Source organism: Rhinolophus sinicus, linkage group LG06, assembly GCF_036562045.2.
Source record: "Rhinolophus sinicus isolate RSC01 linkage group LG06, ASM3656204v1, whole genome shotgun sequence".
NCBI lineage: Eukaryota > Metazoa > Chordata > Mammalia > Chiroptera > Rhinolophidae > Rhinolophus > Rhinolophus sinicus.
Window position 1 is genome coordinate 87,653,380 of NC_133756.1, and position 20,493 is coordinate 87,673,872.

Sequence of the window (20,493 nt, forward strand, 5' to 3'; positions counted from 1 at the left end):
TGAAGAACAGAAAATAGCTTTATTGCTTATACATGACCAAGAAAAGGTAAACATGGCAAAAAAACAAAAGAGGCAAGATGTGCATCCGTTTGGAAAGAGAGGCCTGCTAGTATGGGAGGAAAGGAAGGCCAAGACCCAAACAGAATCAACTTCCTGGAGATGTCTGTTCCACTGGCCCATCTTCCTGAGTCTGCTTAGAATCAGTACTTTCATAGCACAGAAACAGTGCTTACAAAAACACAAAAGTGAACACTCCTTACAACAAAAATTTCACTTGCTCCAAGAACAGAACAATTGCTTTAGGTTAAGAGGTAGTAATTATAGACTTCTTTCCCCCCTTGGGCCCCTATTAATCCCAAAGGTAGAAATATACACCATGGAACATTGACAGTTGAGTACCAAAGTATTACTATTTCAAATAAATATCCCAAAAGGTAGCACCAGCTTATAATCACAGGATAGGGAACCTCTGGCCAACCATGTATTTTATGACTAAGCATTTTATTAGAAATCTGTAAAGAGAACAAATTTAGTAGTTAGAACTACAAAATATTACCACCTCATGAAACATATTCTATTGCTGGTGTCTTACACTGTCATTTTATCATGAAGTATTTCTGTATTACACATGGGGTTAAAAGCCAGGGAGGTTTACTTACCTGCTCCAGACCTCATAACCAGTTAGTGGCAGAACCAAGAGAATGAGTCTGAGTTTTCAAGCTTTTTACTTAGCCAATGAAGTGACAACCAGGAAAAAACTGTCACTTGATCTTCTGCCATAATGAAAAAATTAACTTGTGTTCTGCCATCGTTTCAGTGTTATTTTGGTTTCGTAATTAACATAGTAGGGATTACAGTATATAGCAAAGGGAAATAATATGGTTTCTGCTTGGTTCTTTAATCCAAAGGCAGACTGGGAAGAATTGAGTGTGTCCCTGAGAAGCCTATTTCATTTTGGAACCGATTCAACCTAGTTTCAGGAAAAATCTAAAGTTCATTAATAAATTTAGCAATGAACAAAGAGGACATTTAAATGGCAGACACTGCCCTGAATCCTGTTCAGAGCACCATCAGACAGCACGACTGATTCCTAATTCTTCCCCGTTTGGTTGAGGACTTACCTAAGACTAGTGAAGAAATAATTTTGAACACAAGTCCATTTAGGCAATATACAGCAATGGAACTAGAAAGCCATTTACTATACAATTACCATATTTTAAGGGTATACTAAGTATAGCTACAGTCCCTGTCCAGCAGGTAAATTTGACAGAAAACCCTAGCCTCTTCTAATAACAGCTGTCTGTGGGTATTATAAAGGGAAAACATTTGTTATTGGACCACACGTGTGGGGCCAAAATAAAAAGCACCAAGGCTGAAGACAAAAATGTCAAGTGGCAACTGCTTAATAAACCGATGAGAGCAACACAATGTTCCCTTAGACCATTCTACACGGTATTGCTTTCTCCAAAATTCAACATTTCAATTGGTATACCCAGGTCACTGGATTCAGCTTTCTGGGTCCTTTAATTTGCTGTATATGCACTCTACGCTGAATGTAATTAATTGCAAAAAATAATCTCTTCAAGAAACTTTCATAACAAAATACCAGATTCCCCATTATCAATAAGAGGATCAAGTTTAACAGGCCAAAATAGAAGACAAGTCTATCAGAACGCACACAGGTGGCACCACACAGGTGGCACGAAGAGCTCTGCCCTCAGGCCCCCTGTGGTGAGCAATGAGTCACTGGCAAAGCCCCAAGGTGTCAGCTGTAAATATCCAGTCACATGGGAAACTGAAGAATGTTTCTTCTGCATTTAGTCATCCTCTGAGCTCTCAGCAGACCTTTCATCTGTAGCCACTTTCCAATTTGTGCGTTTGTTTGTCCTCTCTTGTATCTCATTGTTTACTACAGGAATATGGACTTTTTTATCTCTCTTTTTCCTTTTGGTTTTCTTAGTGTCTCTTTCCTCACTTTTCTCAGAACTGCTAGATGCAGAATCTCCTGACTGAGAAGTGTCACTTTCTGCCTCTAAGACTAAAGCAGATTTTTTGAGAGACTTTTTCCTGGATTTTTTCTTACGCTTATGTGGTTGTTTCCTAGTACTAGAAGCTCCAGTTTCTTCTGAGAACTCGCTTGAGGAATCTGCCATTATATCTACGGCTTCCTTTTTACTTTTCTTCTGTTTTTTGTGTGACTTCTTTTTCTGCTTTTTTTTGTGGGATTTCTTTGACTTCTTGTGCTTGTGAGATTCGTGGGTAGATGATTTTACCTGGGGAGATGTTTTTTTTCCATTGGTAATATCTTGCTGATCACTACTAACAAAAAAGAGAAACTGCTTTACTACAGAAAATAAAAAGTATATTTTAATATTCTGAATTCTCGATAGGAAGTTGGGGTTGACATCTGAATTTTAAAAGTTTGACATAGGGTTACTATGAGACTTTCAGTGAATTGTTTCCTCATCTTTAAAATGAATAGAAAAATTTTAATCTGCCATATTAAATTACTGTATGGGATACTATATATAAAAACCTAAGTGCTATAGAAATGTCGAACATCAATCAAGAAAGGCAAAATATCAATCGTCTCCCATCTAAATCACCTGTTACTTCTGTTAGATTTTTTTGGGGGGGGGCGGGGGAAGGGGAACAGGACTTTATTGGGGAATAGTGTGTACTTCCGGAAGATTTTTCCAAGTCAAGTTGTTGTCCTTTCAGTCTTAGTTGTGGAGGGCGCAGCTCAGCTCAGCTGCAGCTCAGCTCAAGGTGCCGTGTTCAATCTTACTTGCAGGGGGTGGAGCCCACCATCCCTTGCGGGACTCAAGGAGTTGAACTGACAACCTTGTGGTTGAGAGCCCACTGGCCCATGTGGGAATCGAACCGGCAGCCTTCGGAGTTAGGAGCATGGAGCTCCAACCGCCTGAGCCACCGGGCCGGCCTGTTAGATTTTTTAATGGCAAATATTACATGCTGTGTAAAAATTAGGAACTCAGTTTACAGTTCAGGCTTTGAACTAACCTTAGTTTCTAACTTTCAAGTAAGCCTATTTGCCTTACCTGTCAGTTTCAAATTCTTCAGGGTATAACTCTTTATAACCACTGTGACCCCATCTGTAGGATGACATATTACACATACTGTTAAAACAATACATATGTTTTTGAAAATTAAAATAGACTCAGGAGTGCATGCATACAGACGTACACTCAGAATAAAGAAAACAGATATGGTAGAGCCAACTCCACATTATAGCTCAATAACATAGTTGGCTACATGTTTCTGTACTGTACACTATCACTTCAGACACAAAGGATTCCTTTGTCCATTTGTAAAAAAACTTGCCATTCTCTTCCGTAAGAAACAAGAGCAGCTCTTCCACTCTGCTCTTTCGCTGTGCAGTACTTCTCCAAAAACACTTCATGACATGCTGTCTATATTGGTACAATTTTCTTTAAATAACAACTTACTGAAATATAATTCACAGACCATAAAATTCAGACTTTTAAATGTACAAGTCCACTTGCTTTTAGTGTATTCAGAGTTGTGCAACCATCACCACGATCTAATTTCAGAACATTTTCATCACCCCAAAAAAGAAACTCCATCTGTTAGCTGTCACTCGCAACTCCTCCCTCTCCTATAGCCCATGGCAACCACTAATCTACTTTCTGAATTTGCCTATTCTGGATATTTCATATAAGAAAAAAAATCATTAAAATATGTGTCCTTTCATATCTCATTTCTTTTACTTAGAATTGTGTTTTCAAGGTTCATCCATGTTGTGGCATGTATCGGTACTTTATTCCTTTTACTGCCAAGTAACATTCTATTACCATTCCACATACCACATTTTGTTTATCCATTTATCAGCTAAGACATTTAGGTTCCCACTTTTTGGCCATTATGCATAATTACGCTATGAACATTTGTGTACAAATTTATGTAGGGATTTTTTTTTTTTTTTTAAGGAGGGCACAGCTCACAAGTGGCCCATGTGGGGATTGAATCAGCAACCTTAGTGTTATCAGCACCACGCTTTAAACAACTGAGCTAACTGGCCACCTGGGATAATTAATTTTTTTTTTTTAAAGATTTTATTTGGGAAGGGGAACAGGGCTTTATTGGGGAACAGTGTGTACTTCTGGGACTTTTCCAAGTCAAGTTGTCCTTTCAGTCTTAGTTGTGGAGGGTCCAGTTGCCATTGTTAGTTGCAGGGGGCGCAGCCCACCATCCCTTGCTGGTCAAACAGCAACCTTGTGGTTGAGAGCCCGCGCTCCAACCAACTGAGCCATCTGGCCACCTGGGAGCTAAGCGGTAGCTCACTGACTTCATTCTAGTTGCGGAGGGTGCAGCTCGCTGGCCCATGTGGGAATCAAACCGGCAGCCCCGGTGCTCAGAGCTCGTGCTCTAACCAACTGAGCCACCTGTATGCCCGGGATAATTAATTTTTAAAAGTACACATTCTCACGCCAAATCTCATTAATGGACACAAGAATTTGTCACAAACCTGTCTGGCATGTCAGCTTCATAATCATATAACTTCTTGTTCCAGGATTTAGCCTTAAGAAAATTATCTTCCAGTGCTCCAGAAATTTCATTCTTTGGCCTCCAATAATCTCTCTGAGTTTCTTCATCAAAGCCATCACTACGCATCCGGCTATATGAGAAAACAGAAGAACTTTTAGATTTGTAAGCAATCTCGGAGGTTATTTTGTGGAACACCATGCACAAAACTGATTGAACAATCTAAGGGTGAACAAAACAACCTGATACTTCATATTTTTAAAAAATCATATAAAAGACATGGTGTTCCTCTCTATAAACTTGTACAGTTGTCCAGTGAAAATCTGACTATTACTACCCATCCTATTGCAGAATATAAATGAAACGACTTGTGGACAAGAGCACACTATATAGCTCACTAATACTCAAGTAGAAGGGCATGCAAAGTAGGAAGCAGAGCATAATCACAGCTGGAGACATTCCAAACTACCCTAGAGATTCTGAAACACACTCCCTTCCTGGAAAACCAGCAACTTGCTGTAGTGAGGTCACAGTAACAATGGAAATAAGGCCCAACCCATGAGTATGCTGGGGTAGAAAACCAGATGAGAACCACTGATTGAACCTGTACTTACAGTATCCACTAAACCAGTCACTAAGACAGCTAATCAGTTACCAAAAATGTTTAAGAGCTCCTCTGCGCCAGACACTGTTCTAGCTACTGGGAAAATAATGCAAATGAGATCATCAGAATCCCTGCCTCTATAGAGAATATGTTTTAAAGATTTATTCACCATGACAGGCATTAATAGTCCACTCTAAAAGAACAGTATTTTTTGTTTCAGGAAGTGCGACTTAGGATTGAACAACCAATACAAAACATCATCATCTGCACTAACAGTACTTCTAAATTCTCAAAGGACTATTTTCAGAGAGAAAACAGACTGAAACGATACGTATTTTTCTGTTGACACTGTTTCTTTACCATGGATGCCCTGCATACTTTCTTATCTGAAGCCATTTACACACAGCCATCACACTCCAAAGTCCACATACTCTGCAGGCACATTCGTTCTCCTTAAGTATCTCACTATTAACTATTTCCCTGGGTGGCTTTAGAAATCAATATTATTACTTTTAGTAATACTTCATACACCCAGTTGTACACTAACAGGCATGAGGCCCAACAGATGTTCCTAATACTCAGACATTTCTGCACTGCTACAGGTAAAACAACTAAGCCTGTATAATCCTTCATATTTACACTCATTATTAAGAAGGTACTGTCAAAGGCTGTGTGATTTGGCAAAAATGGTAGGGTAAAGAAAAAGCTGAGAGATACAAATAGAAAATCTGAGATTAAAAGACATAAAGTTAGAATCCACAGAATCCTTAACATTTACAATTGTTCAAGGCAGAATTTTTAAATTTTCCATTGCAAATAAGTACAAAGAGTGGGACCATATGCGGCACAGCCATTACCTTCATGCTTTGGTCTAGATTTATGAAAGAGGAAAGGCTTAAGAACTCATAGAACTAAATTCATCTATCTTTACCATACCAAAATTTTTTTAAACATAAGTTGATTCTGAATAAGATGAGCTTTATTTTGCTTCTCAGATATGCAACTTCACCTTGAACTGCTGGGTAACATTTTCCTTTTGGTTCCCCGGTAAGCATCTTCCATCTGTTTCTCCAATTCTCTTATTTTCCACATATCTGATTCCTCCTGAATCTAGATTTTTTTTAAAAAAGAAAATAAAAATAAGTTAACTACAAACAACACTACTTCACAGGAAAGTAACTGAAAATACAGTCTGTACTAATCATTGGATTTTAGACTGGGTTATGATCAAGAACCTGGGAAACTAATTCTGGTTTCTCTAATGTCATTAAACAATCCCACCCAGTAAATCTCAAATATGTAGAATTCTGCAGCAACAGAACTTTTCAACCCCTGCATAGACACACTTATAGCTTTATCAATTTTGCAAGTATGCTGCAATTAGCAAATGATAATCCCTTAGTTTTGAAAATGCTTTATGATTTTAATTGTATCATCTCAATAGAATCTTAAGCAATCCTAAGAAGAAAGCAAAGCAGATACCATTATATTTTACTGAGAAGAAACAAAAGTTCAGAGATTTTACCAAAGCGAAAAAGCTAGTAAGGACAGGTCTTTAAACTTTCTAGGCTAAGTCTCTTTTCATAACATTACATGTTTTGTTAAAAACAAAGCAAAACAAAATAAAACAGCATGAGAATTGCTAGAGAATTTCCTGAAAAGCAGATTACAACTGAACAAAAATTGCTAGAGAATTTCCTGAATAGCAGATTACAACTGACCAAAAAACAAGAATGTGTTTTATATCTGAGTCTGCCTGTAATATTTGATTAAATCTGGTTAGATTTAACTTTTTTATCCACCACTTTCAAATCTAAGCTCACCATTCAACTAGGGGTGGTTTAATGCAATTGCAGAGGCTGCTTAGGTAATAGATATATCCTGACTCAGAATCAAAATATCAGGTGATATGATGATAATAATACTTATGATCAAACTAGGAGTTGTACAGTTCAAAGAAAACCAAACAAAGGCCTTGGCCCTCTTTTCATTATATGTGCTCTCCTAGGTGACCTCATCTACTACTCTCATGACCTCTATCATTTCCTACATACTGTGTTTCCCCGAAAATAAGACCCATCCACAATCCGCTCTAATGCGTCTTTTGGAGCAAAAATTAATATAAGACCTGGTATTATTATATATTTATTATATTATATTAATTATACCGGGTCTTATAGTAAAGTAAGATTGGGTCTTATATTAATTTTTGCTCCAAAAGACACATTAGAGCTGACTGTCCGACTAGGTCTTATTTTCAGGGAAACATGGTATCAATAATCCCCAAACCTGTACGTCCAGCCTTAACTCTCCTTTCCTTCAAATACGAATTTCCAACTGTTTGGACATCCTATAAGCACTTCACAATTAACATGTTCAAAACCAAACTAATTACCTTCCCCATCATATTTGTCCTTTTCCTTTTGTTCCCCATCTCAATTAATGATATCACCATCATTCACCCAGCTTCACAACGTAGTTATATTTAATTCCATAATTATCACTACCATCTAGTCACTAATTTCTTTGGATTTTACCTCCTAAATTCATCATCTTCATCCCTACTGTCACTGCTTTCATGTGAACCCCTCATCATCTCTCTCTGTAATTCCCTCCTAATTGGTCTACTGTTTCGTCCCATCTGATCTATCCCCTATGCAGCTAAAATATCAGCTTTCTAAAATACAAATAAAATCAAGTCACACCTGGCTTAAAAATATTTGATGGCATCTTTATTGCCTACAGGAAAAAGTCTATCTCTATCACAATCCACTCAGGCCTCATCTTCTGACACTAACCCCCACATTCCCTGCTTTATGGATGCACACAATTTCTTGCCATGCCCTAAGTGCTTCAGGCATTTTCTTGTGGCCATATGTCAGTACATGATGTTCTCTCTGTATGGAATGATCTTTTACACCTGGTAAACTTGGAACCTGTTCATTCAGAACTAGTTCAAATATCAACACCTCAAATACTACCCACTCTATAAAGCCTTTCCTAATTCCCTAAGGCAAATTTCATTATTCCTTACTCAGTGCAGTAAAACATTTTATATTTCTATGGTACCTAACAAACTGTACTGTAATTACCTATTTTATTCATCTTTGTATCTCCCAACTGTAGAAAAATAATGTTTGGCACACTGTAGGCCCTCATTAATGGTTGAGGAATAAGTAGGTTGTACCTCTCACCTTATTATGAGCATCTGTGTGCCGGATGACATTCCTCAGGAGGACTTTCCCCAGTGGAACTCGGGACATTATTCAATCTGAAATGAATCAATAAATAGCATTTAATAATTATAATTTCCTTTATTACCTTATCTTTTATCACAATGTTATAAACAAGCATGAGCTAAAGGAAAGATCACTGAACTAAAGTCAGAGGTCTTGAGGAATAGTTTTTTTTCTTCACCATTAAAAGAAGAAAATGCCTGACCACATTAACGTGAGGATGAAAGGAGATAATGTACACTGGAGTTCTTTGAAATGACACCATTTTATTTAATCCTCAAAATAACTGTTTTATGAGGCAAGTATCTTTTTTTGGAAATGCCCTTAAAGCCATAACTTGCCGCGGGCCACACAGTCCAAGGCAAACAAGGTCCAGATTAGAAATCAACTCTCGAACCCCAAAATTAGTTTGCGACGAAGCAAATATCTCAATTTGTGTGGTAGGGACCACAAATATCGACAGTAACAAAAACTGACGCCTAAAACATCAAATGCAGAGATGGCCTATATTTCTCCATTCAGGGGAATTTTATTTTCTATTTTGTACAGAAGCCTCGAAAAAAAGCTATTCACGTGTGTAGCTAGCAGGGGCTTTGTGTAACCACCCCACCGCTCACTCACCCCTCGATCCTGAAGAAATCAGGCATCTTGTTAGTGTGAGACGAAGAACCATTCCATTACAAGATCTCCTCCGACCCAGGAAACCAAGGAGTCAGGGCTCAAAGGCAGCTCGGCAGCATCACCCGAGTCCTTCGTGAAAACGCAGCCTTCCCACGGGTTATTCTGCCCTCACCCGTGCCCGAGGCCACGGCTGCCTTTCCCTCAGCCTAGACCGACCCGCAGATATCTCTCCGGACTGAGGCCCGAGGCTGCGCCGGCGCGGAATCGGGACGCCGGGGTTGGCTGGAGCATTCCCGGCTCACGCTCCTCTGGGATGGACCCGGAGGCCGGGTTTCGCTCCCAATGGGGACGCTTTGGACCGGTACGACCCTCGACTGGGCCCCAGGAAGTATCTAAAGTGCCTGAAGTGGGGACTGAGGCTTCCAAGACGAAGACAGAGAAATTACCCCCATCTTTGTCACCGGGATCCCTGCCTCCCAGCGGCCAAGGAGCTCCCGGTAACCTTCCCTCCAAACGCCCTCCCTACACAAATACACACAAACACACCCATACCGTGCGCCGCAGACTCGCGTGGCGGGGATTGGGGGGAGGAAGGGGCCTGGGAGAAGAGGGAGCAAGCTTCCCTTTCAGGCCGGAAGTCGTGCTCCTGAAAAATTCTTCCCACACCAACGGGAGGTCCAGAGACTCCCACAGGGAGGGTTTCCAGGACACACAAGTCGACAAATGCAGAAGAGAGGCGGACGCCTTCCCCGAAAAGAATTGGGTCGGGCTCAGGTGAAAAGCGAGGCCAGCACCAGAAGGAGGAGATTCCGGAACAGTATGTAAAAAGACATTTCTACCGGGAGCTGTCCGGACCCAATTAGATGAGGTACCCAGTCTGGTTACCCTGGTAACAGGCGTCGCGGTTTGTCAGGAACTGAGAGAAGAGGTGGGTTCGCAGACTTCTGGAATGATTGTCGTTTAGTTAAGTTTCCCCTTTAATCTAACCCTAATATAGTGTTCAAAGAACCCAAACCTCTTTTCCTCATTCTATGGATGCTTTGGGACACCTTCCAATAGGGGAGGGGAGTTGCGAAGGTTATCTCAAGACAGAGAAAGGATGTTACTTCTCTCATTATAGTGTTTACGAAGTGTTCCAGCCTCTCTGCATTAGCTTACTTAATCCTCACAGTAACCCTATGAGATAGGTATTACTGTCTTCATTTTTTTTTAAAGATTTTATTGGGGAAGGAGAACAGGACTTTATTGGGGACCAGTGTGTACTTCCAGGACTTTTGTTTTTCCCCAAGTCAAGTTGTTGTCCTTTCAATCTTAGTTCAGCTTCAAGTTGTTGTCCTTTCAGTCTTAGTTGTGGAGGGCGCAGCTCAGCTCCAGGTCCAGTTGTCGTTGTTAGTTGCAGTGGGCGCTGCCCTCCATCCCTTGCGGGATTTGAGGAATTGAACTGGCAACCTTGTGGTTGAGAGCCGACTGGCCCATGTGGGAATCTAACCGGCAGCCTTCGGAGTTGGGAGCACGGTGCTCTAACCGTCTGAACCACTGGGCCGGCCCCTACCAGCTTCATTTTTGAGGAGACTAAACTGAGAAACATATACAAATTAACTGCTCCAGGTCACAGCTTGTAGGTGATAAAGCTAAGATTTAGGAATCTAGGCATTCTGGCTCCAACCATGCTTTTAACTAATAAGGTAGGCTGAGGATTGAGGAAGTCTCATGTGCCCCTCACCTCACACAAACCTCTGGCAATTTCCAGACTGGATAGGAACCAGTCAGTCAAAACCCAGGTGTTGGAAAAAGAAAATCACTGGGAAATCAGTCGGAAAATGAGTACTCTGTCCCCTCAGGGCTTGTGAGGGTCGAAGCAGAGGTAAGACCTTATTATCTGAGAGGACAACTTGAGAATTTAGGAAGGGTACTAGATAATTTGAGACTAAGGAAAAGGTAAAATGGTGCTGATCTTTTAGACATAGGTCTTAGGGATAGTTGTTAACTTCACCAAAACAATTCCTGAACTGTTCCACCTTCCTCCAAAGAAGAAACGAATCAACAGTTACACAGATTTTTTTTTTTTTTGCCTTAAGTCATGTCTTTCCACAGACTTAAGAGGCCTATTCACCTCAATCATGGAATCATCTTCAAAGTGTCTGCTCACCCAAGTTACTCAATTCTGGAACCTCCTAGATGACCTTTCTGAAAGTAACCCTGAGAGCTATGAGAAGTTCATTCATCAGCAGCTGAAAGAAGGGAAACGGCTCTGTGTTGCCCCAGAACCACAGCTCTGTCTACAAACCAGAATCCTGGTATGTAGAGTTGGTGCCCAGGGTTGGGGAGGTCCTGAATGAAATGATCCTAGAATCAGAGATGAGCTTACCCATAACTATTGCAACTTTAACACAAGAAAACTTGAGGGGAACTACCACTCTACATATAAATGGAAAATGAAATGTAGTGTGGAAGATTGTGTTGAAGGAGTAAAAGTGGGAAATTCATATTTGGTATATTTTGGAGATCTCAAAATGAGCCATTTTTTTCTGCTAGAATGAAAATAAAAGGTAATGTGATGATTTAATAGAGAACCATTGAGTTGGGGATTTTCAAAGAAAGAGAATTTATTTGGTTGGGGAGGTAAGGAAGTGGTGAATGAGGGTCAAACAAATTCGCCTAGAAGAGCTGCTTAGATCAATTCCCCCTTTCTCCTCCCAGTTCCTCTGGGAGCAGCACCTGGATTCTTGATGAAAAGCCAGCAGCTCTGGGGAAATAAAGTAACAATATAATTTCTCAAACACGGTTTTAATACATGCAGTGACTTACTTGGAGCCTAAAATTCTCACTCTTCCAATTCTGTGATGTTTTACCTTTAGGATATTATTTAAAAATAAAGTGCTAGGCTTTGAGATATACAAAATTATTTGATTTCTAGAAACCAAAAGAAAAACTACTTTTTATCAACCTATGTCAGTGGAAAAGGATTCCAGCTCCCCAATCACCTACTCACCCAGTACCTCTAAGTGTTGGCAGACCAGAAGACATGTCTGAGACATCAGGTACATAGAATTATGGGAGAGAAAGCACATTTTAAAATGTTTTATTGGGAATAACGTGGACCAGATTTTACTTGTTAAAAGGCATTACAAGTAAAATGTTTTATTTGGTTATAATGTAATAACTAATAAATGTACCTTTATGCAAACTTCATACAGTTTGTCTAATAATATGAGCTGTTTTTAACCCATATAAAATGCCAAGAAACACCTTAATTGCAGTTTTATGTACATAGCATCATTGTGATTGCCTCTGAAAAATATAGGAATAGAATTTATAGTTTCTAGCTTTATCAGAATTATGGCTTAATATATTACCTGACCATATTGGTAGTGAAACAGTTGTCTTCATTTCACACCCTCTAAATTACACACACAGATGTTTATACAGTCATCGATGTTGCCTACAATCCTGATATTCTCCAAGCAGCAGAAAAGGACCAAGTGAGAAAAGATCAGTTAATATGGATGGCCATGAAATGCATTGAGGAAAAACTCCAGGTCACTCTCTCACATTTTTACCATATTACTAAGTTTAAAATAAAAGGAAGCATTCAAAGGATGAAACAAAATCTGATGGGAATTCAAACTGACCCCACAGATTTAAAAGAGAAAATGAGAAAGGGTAAGTTAGCAAATGTAAATGGAAAATTAAACTGATTTAAATTTTTGCATCCTGTGTACATTTTGCAAATTAGAATCTCAGTTTTGAAAGATGAGAAACTTGACATAGAAAAAGATAAAGATATTAGAAATATTTGCATGTCCTTAAAGATTTTTAAATCCTACAAACTTTTAAACCAAGTAAGATTTGGTTTAAGATTCTTTTAAGATTCCCAAACTAATTTATCTGTATCTTGCCATCTTGGATAACGCTACATACATTACAGGTCATAGCTTGATTATATTATATTGTTGGTTAATTTTGTGATTTCATCTTCCCCCTTTTTTTTCCATAAAGAACTAACCCTTGAACAGATAAGAAACAGTACTGTGAGCAATGCGGATGACTTCCCTCAACTTTTACTGCCAAAAGACCATGTTTCAGGCAAAACAGGGTGCCTGATAGAAGAGATTTCCAGTACAGAGACGCAGGCGGAGATGAAGAAACCAGCCTATGAATTAAAAATTGGGGCGGATCACAATGAGAAACTGCTGAAAATTGAATTAAAAGTTGAATTACCTGGTATTAATTCAGTATCTCTCTGTGACCTCAGTGTTTCTGAGGTAGGTTGAATAGATAATACTGTAAATTTGTATCAGTCACTATTCACTAGATTATATTGTGGTAACAAACTCCACAATCTTAGTGGCTTACAATAATTTGTTCAGGTTACAGATCAGCTAGGCCTGCTCGGCTCCACAAATCTTGCACATTTCATGATACAGGTGAAGAAGCAATTCCTATCTGACTATAGCATTCTCCTGGCAGAGGGAAAATAGAAATGGCCAAACCATGCCATGGATCCTAAAACTTCCTCTCAGACATAGCATGTATCACTTTGACTCACATTCTATTGGCCAAAGCAAGTCACGAGGCCAAGTCCTACATCAATAGGGCAGGGAAGAATATTCTTAAGGGTAGTCACAGTAAGTGACATGGCAGTGGTATATGTATAATCCTCTCACGGAAGAGCAAATAATTGGCAACAGCCCTACAGTCTACCACGGTCAACCCTCTTGGTCACAAATATTTGCATCTTTCCCCAAGGAAAACACCTCCAATCCCAGTATCAGACTCCAAAATACAGGATTTTGTCATTGTAGTCTGGATTCTGCTCCTCCTGAACCAAACACAAGTTATCTACTCTCGTAACCCCACACACTGTACAACGTAGAAGATAGCTACAGTTAAGTGTCAATTCAGAAATGGGAAAAATATGAGGCACACAGCAGGTGCTGGTGCACAGTGATTCTGAAATCCTGGTAAGCAGGTATTTCGAGGGTTCCTTTACTAGAGATAGAGGATGTTCTTACTTAGGGCCATGAGAAGTTTCCTTGATTACCTAGCCCCCTCGTTGCATTGTTTTCCATTACCTTCAGTTCCATTCTTTGGGAGTGTTTTTGTTTTCCTTCATTATTTACCTTGGCCACATCTGAAAAGAGCATTGGAGAATATGCTATTCTCAGGTGCCTATTTCGTGCCCATGCAATGTTGGGTCCAAAGGTTATTTTAATTTAGTTTTAGTCCAGGCTGGCAACATTTTAGTTCTTTAATTCCAGTCAGTGCTATACCCCACAATTCTTTTTGACATGTCAATTTCTCAGTGGCCTTTTTTTTTTTTTTTTTTTTTTAACTTAATAGCTGTTATTTGGGCCAAACGTAAGGATTTATTGAGGTCCACCTTAACCCAGTTAGAGATTTTAAGAAAGGGTATAAAGATTTTTGATTTCGTCTTTGTCTCTCTGCTGTCTTAATCAGTCTTTGTTGATACAAAAATTTCGCAATTTTACTCTTTACTGGTTGAAAATAAAAATTAGTTGCATTTTTGTCCTCAAGTCTTAGAATTTCTGGGCTCTGCGTATTCTCTTTCAACTCTACTTGCAAACTGGTAAATTCTTTTCTAAGCTCATGTCTTTTTGTAATACCTTGTTACATGGCCAATAAAATCAATGCATGGTACCAACATTCTTTTTTCCTCCACTTTTTAACCTAAAGCCACAAATTAACTAGGCACATAATTTTTCTTTCAAATTATTGTGGTAGTTTTACTAAGGGCTTTATCACTTTAAAACATGGATCACCAGCTTTCCAGTCTCCAGTAAGTTTCTTTGCTGTGGCTGTACACCTGCAACTAATACAGTATTGAATGTAAACTGTAATTGAAAAAAAAAATCCTGAGGGTGAAAAAGGTTTCTTGCTGTTTGCTAGTCCACCCCAAAGTCAATGCACATAATTTAGGATGACAATACCCATTTTCTGATACTGCTATCAGTTAACTGTTGATGTGTTGAGAAGCAGTAACAAATAATCTCTAAAGCTCAAGGATTTACATCTGGCAACTTTATTGCTCATTGCAAGGCACATAGCAATAAGTGGGATTCTCTTCTTATGGGAAAGCAGTAAATAACGGGGAGCAATAATCCAGTAACACTAATTTTAAGCAGGAAATATTTTTATATTTTCATCTTTTAAAATCACTCTTGGTTTACTACTTTTAGGATGATTTATTGATTGAGGTCTCTGAGAAGTACAGATTACATCTGAATCTTCCAGAACCTGTGAATCCTGAAATGACGACAGCAAAATTTATCAAAGAGAAAGCTACATTAATCGTCACAATGCCATTGATGTAAGTCAAGAGCATCATGTGTTTTGGGTTGTTAGTGCTAAAGTTATAGGCCCTTCATTATGGGTGAAGAGAAGTAGTGGTTTATCTTAAATACTAGTTTCATATTTTGTAAGAGTTCCATTTGATGGAATAAGATTTTCTCATCAGCTGTCATCTTTTTAAAACTTTCTCCTTAAATAAACTTGGCATTAAGCAAAAACTCCTGAAAAACAGTAATGCCATGATGTACTTATTTTGAAGGTATTTGTAATGGTCTCAAGTAGCTTAAATACCATTTGGGAAAATTCTGTTTGTTTCTAAGTAACGTGAGAATTCTGTTTACTGGTTGAAAAAATATTTCTCTCTAGTAAATTTTTGCATCAAGAATAAATCCCAGTGCCGGCCTGGTGGCTCAGGCGGTTAGAGCTCCATGCTCCTAACTCCAAAAGCTGCTGGTTCGATTCCCACATGGGCCAGTGGGCTCTCAACCACAAGGTTGCCAGTTCAATTCCTCGAGTCCCGCAAGGGATGGTGGGCTCCGCCCCCTGCAACTAAGATTGAACACGGCACCTTGAGCTGAGCTGCCTCCCCGATGTCTCAGTTGGTTGGAGTGCGTCCTCTCAACCACAAGGTTGCCGGTTTCAACTCCCGCAAGGGATGGCGGGCTGTGCCCCCTACAACTAGCAACAGCAACTGGACCTGGAGCTGAGCTGCGCCCTCCACAACTAAGATTGAAAGGACAACTTGACTTGGAAAAACGTCCTGAAAGTACACACTGTTCCCCAATAAAGTCCTGATCCCCTTCCCCAATAAAAATCTAAAAAAAATAAAATAAAATAAATAAATCCCAGATTCTGCAAGAAGTTTATTACCAAAGTGGGCCATAGCAGTAAGTTTCCTCCAGCAATAAAAATACAGATCCAGTGTAGTAATATACAAGCCTATGCTTCTATGACTCTGCTTCTATAAAACAGCTCTGGCAGGAGTCCAAGCTGCCCAGGCATATGATACAAAATACATCCAACTCTAAGAAAAAGGAATTGACTTTAGGACAAGTGCCTTTCTCTTAAGAAAATATTTTTTAAAAATACAGAAGTGATGTACTTTTCAACTCCCATTCATCTGAATTGTCAGATAGCTGTTTAATACAAAGGTATCAACTTTCCAATTTATATCCCAAGCAAGCAATGTTTACAATCTTTAAACATCCCTAATTATCTTTCCTAGATACAAAAAAAAACTTCCTTGTAATTACTAGCTTCTAGGTCTTTAAATTAATAAAGTCCTTATTTTAATACTTTTTAACTTTTGTGACTTTAAAAACATAATTTTCTTAAAAACTGGCCTGGATTTGAATCTTTCTAGCAATAGGATAATTTATCATGTGAAAATTTTCTAGAACTGTATGATGTCCTAAAATTAACAAAGCTATTATAGTCTCATCCCTCAAAAAACATAGAATGCTTTCACCCTATGTTTTTTTCTGACAAAATCAGTCAAATGTTATTTCCTAGAAACTCCTGTAACCACATGAAACTAGCTAATCTCCACTCTTACACTCTGTGGATGAAAAGGGGCCACATACTAAACCTGACAAGCTCAAGGGAAGCCTGCATAGCGGGCCCTACAAACTCAAGAGACCGAAATTAACCACGTAGGATCCTCTGCACATAAAAATTCCTAATTAAAAGTGGGTCATGGCTGGTAGTTATATCCTTGGCCTGTAGCTTTCTTGACAAAGGTCAATGTCTACCTTAAGTAGGCCTATTATCTTTTTGCATCTAAGATAACATACCTTTAGAATGTCAGAGTAATCCTTTTTCCCAGACCCATCAGGGCAAAACCCACCACATGAGCCTCAGACCATAGAACCCCTCATTGTTACCTTGTTCCCCCAAATACCATTTCTGTGCTGTACCCACCAATGTAAAAGATGTCCTTCCATTTTACTTTTTATCCAATCCGATAGATTTCCCCACTTTGCTTTCTCCCACCCCCTTAATCTACCACCAAAAGATTTCATGTAACCCTGTCTCCTCCTTTGATTCTTATAAAACTGCCATTCTCTAAACCATTTCCTAATCTGTTTGAGATTTTACTTCCAAGCAATTGTTAGTTTGATTCAAATAAACTCATTCAAGTTCTCTATAGGTTTGGACGTTTCTTAGACAACTCCCATTGCTTACGTGTTACATCAGCAGCTATGTATTTGTGTACTCATTAATAAAAAACATACCAAGATCTAATACACTTAATGTTTAAATGTTAAATTTATATCCTGTTTTCCAAAATATGTTCACTTATTTCAGTGGATTTTATATTCATAAAAACATCCCACCTCCACCTCCCTACAGAAAGCAAAACTTTTCCCAGAAGAGCATTAACTAATAATGAACTGTGGAGTTTAAATTTGAATCTTCCCAAGATCTTTTCTTCAAAACAGTAAATTATTTGAGATGGACATTAATTACCCTTGATTTAGAGACCAGATTTTTCTATAAACTTGGTTTGAGGTCACCTTACAATAGTCCTGCCGTCTCTCGCACTAGTCAACCCCTCCTGTAGACCATGCCATGGGATGCCGTAACTACCCTCACAAACCTCAGGACTGGAATAAAATAGACCCAACAGAGCCACCCTCTTTCCTCTTGCTGTGCGCCACACATGAGGTGCTTCAGTAACTCCTTGAGCTTCCATTATCAGATTATATCCCTCTAAACTGTTCCTATTTTACCAATTCTATAAACTCAAAATGTATCTGTATTAAGAGTTTACACATACATAGCTGTCCCTTGTCTTATTCATTTAATGAAAATTACCAACAGATCAAAAATTAGACCAGGCACACTGAAAACATAGTTTCATTTGTAAACAATCTAATTGGAACCAAAACCACTATTTCTAACTTATTCTTTGAGTTCTGGTAAGAGAAATAGACTGAATCCAGGTTTAGATTATAGGTCAGATTTTTACCTCAGAACAATTTTTATTAGAAGTCAACTTTTTATTTTTCTTTCAAGGGAGTAGAAGAGCCATAAGTATCAGCAAAGAATGAATTATCTTTGAAGTTTCATGTATGTGCACCAGAGGTGGCTCATACTAATGATGGTCCCTTGTGATAAGCTAATTCCTTCAGATCAAGCTATAATTATTAATTACTGTATTGACTTGTTTTCATAATAATACAGCAAAGGAAATATTTATGGAATATATGGAGTGTCATTTGTGTACCACGTAATAATAAACATTTAGAAACATTCAACAATGAAAGACCTAAATTTCAAGGCATAGCTCCACATACTACATATACAAGGAAGCATTAGTCAGATTTTAAATAGCCATAAACAATTCCAAATATTTATTAAAACACATCAATTCAACAGAAATCCTGGAATTGTGATCATGTTCCCAATTCATTTTTATTATCTTGAATATCACCTCCTCCTTCTCCTCCAGGAGAAGAAAGCCCAATCATAACAAAATGGAAAAAAATATTTAGGCTGATACTGGAGGAAGCAATCTAAGTAATTGTTTTCTCTCCAATAGGACTTTAGGGCTTTCTGATTTTACATGAGACAACCCTGGGAGAGAAAAACATGGAACACCTTTTTTATACACATTCAATTTTTTTACTTTATCTACCGTGTTTCCCCCAAAATAAGACCTAACCGGAAAATAAGCCCTCACCAGAAAATAAGCCCTAGCATGATTTGTCAGGATGACATCCCCTGAACATAAGCCCGAATGCGTCTTTTGGAGCAAAAATTAGTATAAGACCCGGTCTTATTCTCGGGGAAACACAGTAAGTAGAAATGACCACTTTGTTTTGGTCATTGTCCTTAGTACTCTAAACTGTTTACCAATTAATCTCTCTCCCTCTTCTTTTCAAACAAGACTTGGTCATATATGGACTTTGGCACATATCTCACTAGAAACCATACTTTACATATGTACACTTATTCCACAGTTACATGATCTAGTTTTCCAAACTAATTTGAGTAGTAAATTCTGGTAATTAAGTTCATTTGCAAGTAACCACCACCAGTTAATACTGGAAGAAAAATTCTACTTCACAACTTCTCTGTTAAATTCTATAAGCATTATTCTTTTATTTGAAGGTAATTGTAGAATTCTGCTCTCATAATTATACATTTAGGATTTTTAAATAAATACCCACACAAATTCTCATTTATACCAAGTAGCTGGTTTATATTCATATCTCATCTCAAGAGGCGATAATAACCATTTTGGGATTTATAGAAAAATAAAGAACAGTTGGTTGAAGAAGTCTAAGAAAATGGTGACTTAAAATAGCACTTATTTTCCTTGAAGTTCTCTACCCTTCCCATTCATTATAAACCAAGATCATGTAACAGATACATTTAAATTAGGGTTAAATTCCAAAATCAACCTTCAATTCAAACCCATTCCCCAATAATTTTGTGACTTCTCTTTCCCTCAAAGCTAAGCAAAACATGTGAGGCAATGAAATTTCAAAACCTTAAGGTTTCATCCAGGTTACTTTCATGTACCTGACTCAATAGAGAACCACAATTCTACCTCTACATTTCCCAGTGGAAGTACTTACCATATTTATCACCAAAGGGCTAGGCCACATGTCCCTTGACTACGAGCACACAGCTTAAAATATGGTGTTTGTTAAATGTGCACAACATTTGGGTATAACTGGCATTTAAAAAAATTCAGTAATGACCATTACAAATAACTTATATGGACAGACTCAAAAATAACTGGTTAGCTTTAAAATAAAAAGAACCACCTTTTTAATAACATATTTATATCTTTATAAGATCAACCAATGTGACTGGAAGAGTTTAGAAATTCTTGGGTTAATTATAACAACATCGTGACAGGTTTTTCAAGGTACTTTCTAAACTCAGCAAGCCACTGGGCTCCAACTGCTCCATCCACAACCCGATGATCACAACTGAGTGTAACAGACATCATGCTAGCCACATCAAATCTAGAAAAAGATAAAAACATTATTAGGTATTCTGAAAGTAATCACCGGATTTTAGCCAGTACCAGTAACAAGCCCAAATATCAACTGCTACCCTATAATCCCAACCAGTTAACATTATGTTCTGCCTATTCTTCATGTACCGTATACTTGTAGCCCAAATTAATAGCTTGAAGAAACAGACCAAACAGAGAGCATGGGTCAGCAAACTATAGGC

The 20,493-nt window shown here is 38.4% G+C and overlaps 3 protein-coding genes across 8 annotated transcripts in view; 1 reads left to right on the plus strand and 2 right to left on the minus strand.

Moving 5' to 3' along the window:
- On the minus strand, nucleotides 1-9,669 carry NKAPD1 (NKAP domain containing 1). Of its 3 annotated transcripts, none has more exons than XM_019715256.2 (6): nucleotides 9,538-9,669; nucleotides 8,323-8,399; nucleotides 6,138-6,238; nucleotides 4,508-4,657; nucleotides 3,060-3,113; nucleotides 1-2,319 (listed from the first exon to the last, which is right to left on the minus strand). In XM_019715256.2, the coding sequence occupies exons 2-6, from the start codon at nucleotides 8,389-8,391 to the stop codon at nucleotides 1,818-1,820; spliced, it is 876 nt and encodes a 291-aa protein (XP_019570815.2). In that variant the 5' UTR covers nucleotides 8,392-8,399; nucleotides 9,538-9,669; the 3' UTR covers nucleotides 1-1,817. The 3 variants fall into 3 exon arrangements, with proteins under 3 accessions (XP_019570815.2, XP_074191603.1, XP_074191602.1); XM_074335502.1 differs by lacking the exon at nucleotides 9,538-9,669 and adding an exon at nucleotides 8,986-9,124 and having other exon boundaries at nucleotides 1,679-2,316; XM_074335501.1 differs by lacking the exon at nucleotides 9,538-9,669 and adding an exon at nucleotides 8,986-9,124 and having other exon boundaries at nucleotides 1,679-2,319.
- PIH1D2 (PIH1 domain containing 2) overlaps nucleotides 9,299-20,493 on the plus strand; it is a 14,162-nt gene continuing 2,967 nt past the window's right edge. The window contains exons 1-6 of one of the 4 annotated variants that reach the window (XM_019715279.2): nucleotides 9,299-9,482; nucleotides 11,080-11,282; nucleotides 11,903-12,026; nucleotides 12,403-12,648; nucleotides 12,985-13,250; nucleotides 15,186-15,316. In XM_019715279.2, the coding sequence (XP_019570838.2) occupies nucleotides 9,299-9,482; nucleotides 11,080-11,282; nucleotides 11,903-12,026; nucleotides 12,403-12,648; nucleotides 12,985-13,250; nucleotides 15,186-15,316 (1,154 nt within the window). Of the gene's footprint in view, nucleotides 9,483-9,701; nucleotides 9,914-11,063; nucleotides 11,283-11,902; nucleotides 12,027-12,402; nucleotides 12,649-12,984; nucleotides 13,251-15,185; nucleotides 15,317-20,493 lie in introns of those variants that run through there. The other 3 variants (XM_074335500.1, XM_019715281.2, XM_074335499.1) reach the window with 3 other exon arrangements.
- The window catches only part of DLAT (dihydrolipoamide S-acetyltransferase), a 23,853-nt gene continuing 21,798 nt past the window's right edge, over nucleotides 18,439-20,493 (minus strand). The window contains exon 14 of the mRNA XM_019715278.2: nucleotides 18,439-20,279. Within this exon, the coding sequence (XP_019570837.2) occupies nucleotides 20,150-20,279 (130 nt within the window). The 3' untranslated portion in view covers nucleotides 18,439-20,149. The remainder of the gene's footprint in view (nucleotides 20,280-20,493) is intronic.

Coding starts and splice junctions, on each gene's coding strand:
- NKAPD1 (XM_019715256.2), bottom strand. CDS start 8,391: ATGTCCCGAGTTCCACTGGGGAAAGTCCTCCTGAGGAATGTCATCCGG. Junction 4,658..6,137: donor ATGTTACCCAGCAGTTCAAG/GTGAAGTTGCAT, acceptor TTTCTCATATAG/CCGGATGCGTAGTGATGGCT. Junction 3,114..4,507: donor GAAGCTGACATGCCAGACAG/GTTTGTGACAAA, acceptor GTCATCCTACAG/ATGGGGTCACAGTGGTTATA.